At 37.7% G+C, this 14,166-nt stretch overlaps 1 protein-coding gene across 3 annotated transcripts in view; it reads right to left on the bottom strand.

The window, feature by feature from the left end:
- Window positions 1-14,166, bottom strand: part of TTC27 (tetratricopeptide repeat domain 27) — an 83,738-nt gene that overhangs the window by 50,654 nt on the left and 18,918 nt on the right. For all 3 annotated transcript variants that reach the window (XM_036434811.2, XM_036434810.2, XM_036434812.2), the window contains exons 6-9: window positions 11,672-11,836; window positions 9,435-9,568; window positions 6,610-6,722; window positions 5,489-5,555 (exon numbers count right to left, since the gene is read on the bottom strand). In XM_036434811.2, the coding sequence (XP_036290704.1) occupies window positions 5,489-5,555; window positions 6,610-6,722; window positions 9,435-9,568; window positions 11,672-11,836 (479 nt within the window). The remainder of the gene's footprint in view (window positions 1-5,488; window positions 5,556-6,609; window positions 6,723-9,434; window positions 9,569-11,671; window positions 11,837-14,166) is intronic.

The raw sequence follows: 14,166 nt of genomic DNA on the forward strand, positions 1-14,166 counted from the left end.
CCCAATGATTAATACTATTAAGCCTTTTTTATGCTCTTATTTGTCATTCCTATATCTATGGTGGAATGTCTGTTCAAATCATTTGTCCTATTATTTTTAATTACCTTGTTTGTCCTATTATTAAATTGGAAAGAGTATTTATTCTGGATACAGGTCCTTTACAAGATATATGTACTGTAAACATTTTCTCCCAGTCTATGCCTTGTCTGTTCCTTTTCTTCATAATATCCTTCAAAGAGTAGAAGGTTTTAATTTTAATAAAGTCCAGCATATCTTTTTATCCAATTTTTCTTTTATGGTTCATGCACTTAGTGTCCTACTTAAAAATTGTTCATTACCCCAATATCTCAACAATTTTACTTTAAGAAAACATGAGAAAATTGTTGTTACATTGGGGTCAATGATTTAGGTTAACGGCTGTCTTTTACATATAAATTTCCTTTGTGATTTCTTCATTGATCTTTGAACTAAGTATGTTGTTTAATTATTCTGAGATTTTACAGGTATCTAATATTTATTTATGTAAAATTTATTTCTGTTGTAGAAAGAGAATATATTCCTTATGATGTTTATTTTTATCCGCTGAGACATGTTTTATTGGACCAGCATATGGTCTTGCTGAATACAGCATATATAATTGCAAAGAAATATGTTCATATAACAACTGGCCCTCCATAACTAGGGATTCCACATCTGTGGATTCAACTCATCATGAATTGAAAATATTCTTTAAAAGATGTTAGGTTGTTGCTGGCTTCTAACATGTAGTTAGGTCTACAAGGGTTGTACCTGTACTGAACATTTTCAGATTTACTTTTCTTGTCATTATTCCCTAAACAATACTGTGTAACAACTACTTCCACAGCATTTATATTCTATCAGGTATTATAAGTAATCTGGAAATGATTTAAAGTATACAAGAGGATGTGTGTAAGTTATATGAAAATACTATTTTATTTGATAGAAAGGGCTTGAGCATCTGCAGATTTTGGTATCCATTGAGGACCCTGGAACCAATCCCTGGCAGACACCTAGGGATGACTGCATTATGAGTGCACTATTCTATAAATGCCAATTAGGTCAAGCTGGCTAATAGTATTGTCTAAATTACCTATGTATTTACTCACTGTCTTTGTCTACTTGCTCAGTCAATTGCTAAGGATCATTATCAATAAATACCTATTAAATTTAAATACACAAAGTAACATTTTGGAAGACAAGCATTCAAACCACAAAGAAAATCAAAATTCTGAGCTATTCCACTTAATACAGAACATGTCATCATGTAATGCTAACACAAACTATCACAAGTGTTGTGGCTATCCCACAAAGTTATATCACCTACCTTAAAAAATTAAATTAAGAAATGAGTATGCTCTGGAAAAAAAAAATAGGTGATCATTTAAGCCTGTAAAAGTGGTTAGCAAACGATTTTATGTTAATAAGTATTTATTAAATAGTTTTAAAATTAATAGCAGAAAGAGAAAATAAATAGATTGTAATGTGTAATTTCCAAAGATCGTTCTTCCTTTTTCCATTTCCAGTGACCTTGTGGTTTTGGCAGAAAGTCAGAAGGCAGGCTGCCAATATCAATTCACACTTGAGCAAAACTTTTGCCAATTAAAACTGAAACACCTGTCTGGATTAACAAAATTGTTCTCATTTTCAACAATGAGAGGAAATTAAAAGCATTACTGAATGTAACTGACTTGGCTCATCTGAAAGGAAATAACGTAGATAACAGCTAATTTTAAATTATCAAGTCAATACGACATAAAGGCTCTCTAAAGCAGATTGGGTTATTTTTACTATGACTCATTCAGTTTTCCTGAAACGTGCCGATATAGCTCAGGAATAACACTACATAATGGCAACTTAAAAAAATAAAGCATTCCTTTTAAGAAAGCTTCTGACACTGCTGAATTAAAACATTTTCCCAACACATTTCACATATATTTCAACATGCTGCACCAACATGAAAACATTGGCAAATCTTCTCCAAAAAAGAGATTACATTGTAGTAAACTTCAGGACAGTTCATTAAAACTGAATGACCAATAAGCCATTCATTTGTTTTTTCAATAAATATTTACCAAATGTCCAATAACCATGTCCTGTCACTCCAATGTTTACAAAAGTGTCTGGTGGGAGTATTAAGACTTGTGCTGTACTTGCTCTTCTATCAGCAAAGGAAGACACCTCATAATCTCAGTAGTTCACAAGCCCCGTCCCAGGCCTCCAACGCTGCTATAGAGCAGGATAATGGCTGCCCAGCAAGAAAGGGATGCTACTTCTTTCCTCTCTGTCCCCGTCTCTTCCACATCTATGGCCGATTCCAAACAGGTCTTACCCCCTTAAAAATCCTATTCCTTTAGTCTGGCCTGTGTGGCTCAGCTGGTTGGGCATCATCCCATGCACCAAAAGGTCGCCAGTTCCATTCCCTGTCAGGGTACATGCCTGGGTTTCAGGCTCCCCCAACCTGAATTTCATTCATTCTCTTACTCTGCATACATTTATTTAGTAACAACTATGAGTAAAGCCTTGAAGCATTGTACTGGGCCTTGTAGAAGACCCAGAGAAGAAGAGAAACTAGTCACAAAAACTGGGAATGTACAGTCTTATGGGGAAGATAGAACATATACATAAGTAATTATAATGTAAGCCCAAAGATAATACTTGCTCAAAGAGAAGCATAGACAAAAGTTCAAGAGTTCAGAAGTGGGGTAGCATCTAAAAGAGTACCCTCTTACCTCAAATACTCTTTTGAAGTTATAAGTAATAGATTATAAATAAAATATACTTATATAAGGATATAAAGTTATATAAGATATCAATGTCAATGGAACTCTTCATTAATACCAGGAGCCACTTCTAATTCACTATTATCCAGTTCAGTATCATGTACAAAGCCAGGATAAAAGGAAGTACTGATAGATGAAGGAAGAGTTGACAAGGGCTGATTTGGGTTTTTCTGCTGTATTCTGTGCACTTTCTTTGGGATTAAAAAAAAAAATGAGGCGCTAGAGCCCAAAGTATGCATAGGGCCTAAAAGCCCTCCTCACACATTAGTTCCTTGCCCTACTTCTTACCAATTAAAGATTTACCTGGATTCACACGCCCATCTCTTTAGGCCTAGCACTAGGTAGCCCTGTGATCAAACAGCTTTCCTCCAAAAGGAAATCAGTCCTTGAGTCAGTTCTGATTTGAAAATGAACCGGAGGAGGAGAGAGAGAGCAAAAAATGTGTGTGTGGCCCTAACTGGTTTGGCTCAGGGAATAGAGCATCGGCCTGCGGACTGAAAGGTCCCCGGTTTGATTCCAGTCAAGGGCGTGTACCTTGGTTGCAGGCACATCCCCTGTGGGAGGTGTGCAGGAGGCAGCTGATCGATGTTTCTAATTCTCTATCTCTCTCCCTTTCTCTCTTAAAAAATCAATAAAATATATATTTTTTAAGTGTGTGTGTGTTACAAAACCCTGAGGGAATAGTATAAAACTTTAATTGAGGATCTTGACCTTCACTGCAAGCCAGGAAGAATGAGTTAATGAGCATCAAAAGTTCTCTTCAGAAGCACCTCACAATTTAGAGGAACAACAATGGGAAAAGAAATAAAATATTACAATAATAGAGAATCACAGAAGTAGAAAAAGGTTTAAAAGAGAAGAAATATACTCGCACCCACAAGAAAAGCTAAAAAGAAAATTAAATATCTGAATGAAAATAGAGTATTTTAATGTCTGTTCAGGATAACGATGGATGATATATGTTCCACAATAAACTGCTTATGAGACCAGACCCGAGAGGATGTTGCTACTGACCACCCTCCCCCACGAGAAGCCAGCAGGAACACTTTCTATCATGTGCTACATCCTGTTTACCTCGGACATCAGAAGAAACCCAAGAGTCCTACTCATCATTGATCACCCCGACACTGTCTCCCTCCAGCTCTGTACTGCCTTACACCGACGCAAGCTCAGCACCATTCCAGAGCCCCGCACCCTGCCCTGGCCTCACTTCATGCTGACGTGAGTTCAGCAGCATCTTCCCAGTGAGACCTTCCCCACCACTTGTCTAACACTACCGTCCAGGGCCCATTTTTATCCCCTTACCCTGCTTTATATTTCTCCTGCACACTTCTATTAAGTATGTATTTCTCTCTGTCTACTATGTATTTCCCTCACAATAATGTAAATGGATGTCAAACTTCTAGAGGGAAAAGACTGTGCACTGCTGAATCCCTGATGACCACACAAGACCTAGTACATGTTAAGTTTTCAATAGATACCAGCTGCATAAATAGATGGGAAGTGCATAATAATTTTAATGTATCTTTTTAAAAATGTCTGTAACACTTTACTTGTCAAATTCCTGAGAGCATATGTAACAAGTAAATAAGGAGATTTTTACATAGTAATCTAAACACAGACATGCCATAATGATAAACACCAAAGATTTCTAATAAGTGGGAAAATAAAAAGGGCATCCGAGGACTCGAGGATTAATATCCAACCAGTTCCAAAGCAATCTTAGAGAACAGTTACTTGCAAAATTTATATTACAGTACAAAGAAAGTGAACTTTTCTTTCTACCAGATAAGAGCATCATTTTTGCCTTATCTAAAAAATAACTAAAGGAATAAAACATTAGCATTCTAGCATGACTCCCAACCATGATATTAAAATGTCTGTGAAAAAGAAGTGAAGTATCTTAAGCAGCTTGTGTTCATTAAAGATGTGCCTATCTTCTTTCTCTCCCTAAAGCCAAAGAGATACTGAGTGACCCTTCATCTGTGATCTTTCTCTTCTGGAAAAGCCTTCTTGGACCTCAAATCCTCAAACATCTATTACTCTTTCCTTTTCCCTGCCATTTTCTCCAACTGTGGTCTTTATCGACTTTATTTTCTCATACCCCATCTCCTCCTTAATTCTCTAGAATGACTACCCAGATAGTCCACTGAAACTGTCCTTAGAGATAAGCAATGCACTCCAATTATCAAAGCCCACAGTCTTTTCTCCTGACCGCTCCATGCTGTCGAATGCTGCCAAGCATCCCTCATGCTCTTGACCATCACCTCCATCCCCAGCCTCTATAGCACATGCTGTCCTAGTTTGGCTCCTAGTTCCCTGAAATCCTCTACTCATCACACCCAGGTAGGCATCACACCTGGCTTTTACAACAGAGCTGTACACCAGATAGGCTCTGGAGTGAAGATTCAAACTTCTGCTCTGTCACTTCATTCATTAAACACTGAGCACCTATTTCAATATTTATTGAGCACCTATTCTGTGATGCTCTGGGAATAAAAATGAACAAGAAATATTCGGTCACTGCTCTCAGAGCCATTTTAGTTTGGAAACTAAAATGATGAGTTTTTGTTTCCTTAATTTCCTTAAGTGGCAGTGTCCCAAGGTGAGCAATTTGAGGCAAGAATATATCTGAGGCAAAACAATCTATAAGAGAAGAAAATGGAAAGAAGGAAGACATTACTCACCGATGTAAATGCCAGTAACTCCTCTTCAGTTAACTTATGCACTGGGTTATTCTTTTGCATATTTGTGCTTTAAATTAAAAAATGATAAATTACTCCTAAAATGCATGTTATGTCTAATGAAATATAATTTTTGAAAGACAAAATAAACTTATTTCATATATTTGAAAGCACATATTTTAATATTACTACATTACATACAAATGTAGATATGAGTTTGCCAAAGATAAGTACAGAAAGTAGTAAAATACTGACAAAAATGTGCTTAGTGTACTAAATGTCAACCTAATTTATTTTACTAGGAAAAAAAGAAACTCGGGGAATGTCTACAAGATAAGTGGCTTTTAAGTTTCAAAAGTGTTAATATCATAAAAGCCACGCAAAACTGAGCAACTGTTCCAGATTGACCGAAACTAAGGAGATAACAGCTAACGGCAGCGCATAGATAGACAGGCTCCTATCTATGCCCCAGAGAAGGTACCTGGGACTCTGGCAAACTTGAATGGAATCTGAGTATTAAAGGAGAGAAGTATGAATGTTATTTTCCTGGTTTTGAGAACTTTATTGTGTGACAATGTACAAAAGTACACTTGCTTGCAGGGATCACACACTAAAGTACTCTAAGTGATGAGAGCATCATGTTGGAAGATGATTCTCTTAAATTCTTTGCAATGCTTTGCCCTGGAAACTTTTTTCCAAATGTGAAGTTACTTCAAAATAGAAAAACTATAACAATAAAAGTAAAAACTATTTCCACCACACATAAGGTTCTACACAGTATTCAAAAATAAGTCTACCTTTTGAGATATAAATATCCCCAAAGTTCAAAATACTCATTCTCACCTATGCTAAATATTTTATTAAGAGTCTATTTCTAGCTAAAGCTAACCAAAGAAATGTTGCTTATGAAGGGAGGAGAAGGAGGAGAATACCAACTCCCAGGAGATTCCTGAGGTCTCTAACTTCTAACCTTTTGATTGGTTACCAAACTATTCTGGGTCGTGAGCAGCATTACAGATTCCCTCTTCACCCAGAACCCTTGGGACCTCCTGAATAAAGATTCCCCAACACAAAAGAACCCACATGCCAGGTGCTCAATGTAGCCAAGAAAGTCGTTAACTTACCAGATTCCAAGGATAACAGCCAGCTCTTCAGCACACAGGCTGGGCATCTGATACTGTTCACAATCTGCTAACTTTATCTCATTTAGAACAGTATCATCATTCAGCTCAAGATTCTGGTGGAATACAAAAGAAAATATTTAGACCAAAAATTAAATTTAATTCATTCAACAGACTGTATGCAATTGATTGCTAGGGAAGGATAAAATAGCTTGTTTAAAATTATACAATGTCTACCTATGGTTAATAGGCTTTCTCTTGAAACACTTATTTGAGGACAACTTACTGTGTAGAAATAGAGGACAGGCCACCTATGCCTCAGGAATACATTGACAATATCAATAGAGAACAACAGTTATCAGTGCTTGAGCCTCCTGTCATATCTTCTGGCCAGTTGCTTAGCCTTTTAAATATATATAAGATATATTTGTCAAATCCCATAATTTTTATTATGTCATTAATATTTCAAAATACTTGTTTTTTTAATTAATTATCAAAATAGTAAAATAACAATGTGATTCAGACATTCAGAAGAACGGCAAAAATTACCAAGCATTGGTAGGATGTAGAGAAACTGGTGCCTTGAAAATTGGAGGGTGGGAATATAAAATACCATTTTGGAAAGCAATTTGGCAGTTTTTCACTAAGTTAAAAATATACTTACTACATAATCCAGTCATTCCAATCCTAGATATTTACATGAGAATTAAAAAGATAAGTTTACACAAAGACTTACACACAAATCTTCCAAGCAGTTTTATTCCTTATAGCCAAAAACTATCGAATAGAAACAGCTCAATGGTCCACCAACAGGGGAATGGATAAGCACACTGTTGTATTAACTGAGCAATAAACAGGAGCTAACCATTGCTATCAAAATATCAATGACTCTCAAACATTATACTAAGTGAAAGAAACCAGACACAAGAGCCATACTGAATGATTCTATTTATTTGAAATTCTAGAAAAACAGCTCCTGTCTGTGACAGAAAACAGATCAGTGAGAGGGAGAGGATTTTAGGAATATGTGTGTAGTTTTCTGGAATGATGGAAATGGTTCTATATTTTGATTACAGTGGCGGTTACATGTGTCTCTATCAGAACTCACCAAAACTATACATTTAAAATAGGTATTTTATATATATATATATATATATATATATATATATATATATATTAATCTTAAGTAAATATTTCCTCAACAAGTTTGATTCAAATTGTTTTTCTAATCCTATATAATAAAAGGCTGATATGCAAATAGACCAAATAGCAGAATAACCAAATAACCGATCCCTATGATGTGCACTGACCACCAGGGAGCATGTGCAGAACATGGCAGGCATTGACCACAGAAGGATAGTGGAGCAGGTGAGTGGGGCACCAGTCCAAGATGGGGTGCAGGTCGCTGTCATCAGAGCGAGGCTCTGGTGGTTACTGAAAATTCTTTGCTCCCACATGCTGCGGTCCAGCCCAGCATTCGCACCTGCTGCTGGTTCCAACCCCACTTGCACCCACTGCTGGTGCTGGAGGTGCCGCTTGCAACCACTGCCAGTGCTGGCCCGCTCACACTCGCTGCCAGTGCCCTGCAAAGGGGCTGGTCCCACTCACACTCGCTGTGGTGCCGGCCCCAATCACTCGGTGTGTCAGTGGGTGCGAGTGGGGCTGGTGCCATCAGCACGTGAGAGCAGCAGCAGCACGTGGGAACAGCAGAGGCAGGAGCAGAGCTGCCAGCAGACAGGAGACCAGGGTCCTCAGTGGAGGGGTCGGGCAGGGGAGCAAACGATGGGCTGAGACCCACCCTTGTGCCTACAGCAGCCTCTCGGCCCACAGTTCCTTTCAAGGTGCACAAATTTGTGCACTGGGCCCTTAGTAATTCAATAAAAGTAGCTAAAATTAGGAAGAGTTTAGGAGTTGAGTGGAGCTGGGCAGAACCCCATAGAAAGCTGAAAACTACCTCTGACTAGATCAACCTCTTAACTGGTAACCTCTTCATTGATAACCAGTCCTCTGCCCATATCACAGCCCAAAAGAACAGCTTTTCTTGTTTATCCTCAGGTTCATCCTAACTATAGGCCCAGCTCTACCTACAAGATGTCAAGAAACAATACTGCACCTTCAAGAAACAATACTGCACCTTCTCTGATGAGAGAGACACAGAAAATGGGCTGCTGCTTAGTTTCCACGGAAACCATGCCTCTTCCTCAGGACTAGCACCCTTCAAAGGGCAGGCTGGCAGATGCACAGCACACCCTGGTGGCCATCCATTTTCAAAACAGGCCTTTCATAATTTTTAAAAGGGAGCTACATATGTAAGTTTTAAGTTTTCTAAATGCCACACTTAACGGATTAAGCAAAGAAAAAAAGAAAGACTCATGGACACAGACAACAGTATGATGGTTACCAGAAGGAAAGGGAGGTGGGGAAGTGGAGGAGGGTACAAGGGGGATAAATGGTGATGGAAGGAGACCTGACTTACTGTGTTGGTTAACACAATACAATATACAGATGATATATGGTAGAATTGTATACCTGAAACCTATATAATTTTATTAACCAGTGTCACCGCAATAAATTCAAGGAAAAAAGTTTAGCACAACCAGCGTGGCTCTGTGGTTGAGCATTGACCTATGAACCAGAAAGTCACAGTTTGAATCCCAATCAGGGCACATGCTCCGGTTGCATGCTCCATTCCCAGTGGGGGGAGGCAGCTAATCAATGATTCCCTCTCATTGATGTTTCTCTCTCTCCATCCTCCTCCCTTCCTCCTTCTCCAAAAATCAATAAAATACATATATATTTTTTAAATAGGTAATTCGGATCCTCCTCACCTTGGTTAAATGTTCCTGAGGAGTCGGGGCTGGACTGAATTCGCCATTTGAAAATGCATCTCCTTCCCTTTTTACATCTAGAATAAGCTGAGCCACATAATTTTCCTGGAACCGTGTCCTTTTGCCCAAAGCACCTGAAAAAAATATAAAATTATATTCATTGATTTGTTTATCAGACCTACTGTTCAATCATAAAAAGCAATTTTCAGAGTGCTTTAGAATTTATAAAGTGTTTCTTCATCTCAGAAAGAGAAACCTGAGTTTCAGTGATGATTTTAAATGACTTACAAATTTATAAAGCCAATAAGCCATGGGGCCAGAATTCAATCCCAGGATTTCTGCCAATAGATTCCACATCATACTATCTACATTCTCAAAAGAGTAACTCATTAAGTGCTATAGGGAAAAGAAATATTACCATCTACATATGACAGATGAAAACATGGAGGTTCTGAGATACAGTCACTTGCTCATGAGGGGGCTTCTCAGTATCAGAGCCAAAGCTTAAAGCCAGATTTTAGGTTCTAAATCCCAGTCTTTCTATCTGGCTTCAGGTGACATCAAACCTTTTTCATTTTGTAACTGAACCAACTTGCTGCAGAATAGCTTTAAGAGAAGCAAAAGTGCTCACATCCATTTTCTGGTAAGAGTCAGATTACCATGATCCTTGATAACAAAGGCCAGTCTAGAAGTCTGGACTTCATCCTGCTATGAGTCTGGCTCTAAGTTATACATCAACCCTTTAAACATGTTACACTAAAAACAGCTATTGAGATGGTCTAACACAGCTTATAATTTTTATAGTAAGGTTATATATAGCTGAATAGAAAAAATAATGTGAATCTCCTTTTATATTTGTGAGTACCACATTTGTATTTTAAGTTCTTCACTCTTAACTTGGGAAAAAATGTGAACACTAGGCAGTAAATTCATTAACAGTTAAAAGTGACCATACATGGCACTCTGCTATTAATTTTTCAAGTGATAAAAAAAAAATCCCCTAAATCCACAATATTCAAAATCATAATCTCTGAAAATAACCTCACAAGTTTTATTACATATAACTATATTTTCAAACACAGACAACACTTCAACTTGCATAAGGCCATTGCTCCAAAAATTGTAAGCTGGATATTTAATAATTTTCTCTACACAAACAGTAATAAAAGATGGCCAGGATCCTAGGCAGGTCACAAAGTCATATTTAATTCATAATATACCTGAAGGATTTTATTATGTAGCTCAAAAATAAATATAGAGTTTGGTGGCTAAGAATGGACCTTAGAGATAATCTAGGCCCAGCCTATGGAAGACATAGCAAATTCAATCATTTCAATACTCAAAGATTGGGAGTCACAGTCAGGTATGCTGAGCCCATGTGCAACAGGTATAAACAGTGTGATCAAGTGATGATGTCTGACTTTCATTAATGTGTTCAATACTGAATGCCAATTATGTTTTTTGAGACACCAGGGACAGAGTGATACATAAAAAGAAACCAATGTTTCTTATTTGGTGTTCAGAAGAAACACAGAGGTTTTAGGAGAAACTCTGTAATTTGCTTGTTCACTCAGCAGATGTTTATTGAGTGCCTAGTCCATGCCAGATAGTGTTATAAGGAACTGAATAAACGTCTAATCAACAGTCAAAAATTTGATCTTAAGGAATACAAGAAAAAAGGAGAGAAGCAATAGATAGGCATTTACAAGGAAGGGCAATGTAGGAAGGCCAAACCAAACTTGGGAATCAGAAGGGAGGGGTTGAAAGTTCCTTTGTGTCCTGCCTGGCTTCCATACTATTAGCATGTGTCTAACCAGATTAGGAAATACATGGGCATCTTCAGAAATAAAAAATATATATAATTTCAAGTTTGTTGTAAGACTATGAATTTTTTTAAATATATTTTATTGATTTTTTACAGAGAGGATGAGAAAGGGATAGAGAGTTAGAAACATTGATGAGAGAGAAACATCGATCAGCTGCCTCCTGCACACCCCCCACTGGGGATGTGTCCACAACCAAGGCACATGCCCTTGACCGGAATCGAACCTGGGACCTTTCAGTCCGCAGGCTGAGCCAAATTGGTTTCAGCAAGACTATGAATTTTTAAAATCCATTTTTGTAAAGCAAAGAATAGGACATAGAAAATCAAATACAACCAAACAATATAGCCAAATTGCCAATGTATATTGGCAAAAAAATTAATCAACTAGCCACAAAAAAATATAAAGTCTTACCTGTCAAATCAATTTGTAATTTGCTGATGTCTTTAGCAATGCTGAACTGATCTTTTGCTTTTTTATATTCATAATAATATAAAAATATATATGCACATTCCAGATGGAACTGAATAGCCAAATATCGACCTGGATCATCTACAAACAGATGTTCTAGCTTCATCACTGCAAGAGAAAAGACAAACATTAAAAACTATGATGAGAATAAAATGTTGAGTCCATAATATGTGAAGTATATTATATATTACATTAGCCCTGCTCTTAAAGAATTTTCAGTTTGGAAGATAAGGAATTCATATAATAGTTCACAGCTAAAATTTGCTGAGTGCTTGTACGTTCTAAGCAGGAAGCACTCCAAACAATCCTAAAAGGCATTATTCATAACCCTTTTCTTTCTTGTTTTAGAGTGCTTGTCTGCACCCTGCTATTAAAAAAATATGACAACACAAGTTGATACAAAATACAAATGAACCTATGAAGAGCTAACCAATACGAAAAATCTGATGAAGAGATCAGCTTACAATTTCCTCATAAAGAATGTAGAATTTCTCTCTTAAAAGAAAGAGAGAGCTCTTCCCAAAAGCGGCCTGACGTGACCTCTGAGAATGGTTCAGAAAAACCCACAAAATCATGCAAATCGAGAGGTTCAGATGTTCGTGGTCACTTTAAGAACACTCATGAACCTGCCCAGTGCCTTCCTTCAGGGTCCTGCATAGCCAAAAGCCACCAAACAGCTGAAAGATGTCACTGCAGAAGCAATGTGCCACTCTGTCCTTACACTGGTGGAGCTGGTGGGTACGCCCAGGCCAAACAGTACGGCTGGACATAGGATGGGGACCCAAAAGGAGTGCTCAAGTTTTGCTGCACATGCTTAAAAATGCAGAGTGATGTTGAATTAAGGGTTCAGATGTAGCTTCTCTGGTAATTGAGCACATCCAAATGAATAATGCTCCCAAGATGTGGTGCAGAATTTACAGAGGTTATGGGTGGATTAACCTGTCCATGAGCTCTCCCTGCCACATGGAGATGATCCTATTGAAAAAGAGCAGACTGCTCCTAAACTAGAAGAAACAAAAGAACTGTAAAACTACCTTTCCCCCATCCTGTATTATTGGTAAGTCCCTTATCAGATATATTTTTTGCAAATATTTCCTCCTATTCTGTGAGTTGTCATTTCACTTTCTTGAGCATATCATTGAAAAAAAAAAAAAAGCTTTTTTTCATTTTAAAGAAGTCTAAATTATTTTTTTCTTTTGTTATTCAAGCATATATATATATATATATATATATATATATATATATATATATATATATATATATATATATAATTGATTTTTGAGAGGGAGAAGATAGAAACATCAACAATGAGAAAGAATAATTGATTGGCTGCCTCCTGCACGCCCCCTACTGGGGATCAAACCCACAACCTGGGCATATGTCTTCTACCTGGGACCCTTCAGTCTGCAGGTCAACGCTCTATCCACTGAGCCAAACCAGTGAGGGCCTTACTCAAGTTTTTGATGTGGTGTCTAAGAATCCATTGCCAAATCTGACGTCATGAAGATTTACCCCTATTATTTTCTCCTGAGATTTTTTTAAAAATATATTTTATTGATTTTTTACAGAGAGAGGAAGAGAGAGGGATAGAGAGTCAGAAATATTGATGAGAGAGAATCATCTATCAGCTGCCTCCTGCACACCCCCCACTGGGGATGTGCCGCAACCAACGTACATGCCCTTGACCGGAATCGAACCCGGGACCTTTCAGTCCGTAGGCCAACACTCTATCCACTGAGCCAAACCGGTTTCGGCTCTCCTGAGATTTTTATAGTTTTAGCTCTTATATTCAGGTGCCTGACCCATTTTGATTTAACTTTTTGTATATGATGTAAGGTAAGGGTCCGATTTTATTCGTGTACATATAATTACCCAAAGAGCCCCAACACCATTTGTTGAAAAGACTATTCTTTCCCCATTGAGACATTTAATATGTAGAATAAAGCAAGTAATTATGTTAACATTGTTAGGAACAAAATTTTCAGTTTAACAGGTATCTAGGTATCAAAGATAGAAACATTTTGCAAAGTTAAATTTTTTTTCAAACTATAAGAGAAAGTTTATTTAGAAAGACAGAGAGGTAGAAGTGAGCCAAGGAATGGGCTCAGGAAATGAGTAACCCAGGCAAAAAAAAAAAAAAAGACCCTTGAAGCTTAGGGGAGAGAGGAACAGGGAGGTAGGAATATAGGGAGGGAGAGAGGGAGGGAGAGAAGAAAAGAGGAGGGAGGGAGGCCGAGAGAGAGAGAAAGAGAGCGAGCGAGAAAGAGAGAGAGAGAGAGAGAGAGAGAGAGAGAGAGAGAGAGAGAGAGAGAGACTGACCTTGAGAGATGACAGGAGGAGGAAAGGCTTGAAATGAGCAGATATTTAACAATCCTTTGATGGCTATCACTAACAAGATGGAAATCCAGTGTCCTAATGATCGGTCTAGTTCAACCTGA

The sequence above is a fragment of the Pipistrellus kuhlii genome, unplaced genomic scaffold (genome assembly GCF_014108245.1).
Source record: "Pipistrellus kuhlii isolate mPipKuh1 unplaced genomic scaffold, mPipKuh1.p scaffold_m20_p_13, whole genome shotgun sequence".
In the NCBI taxonomy this organism is placed as follows: Eukaryota; Metazoa; Chordata; class Mammalia; order Chiroptera; family Vespertilionidae; genus Pipistrellus; species Pipistrellus kuhlii.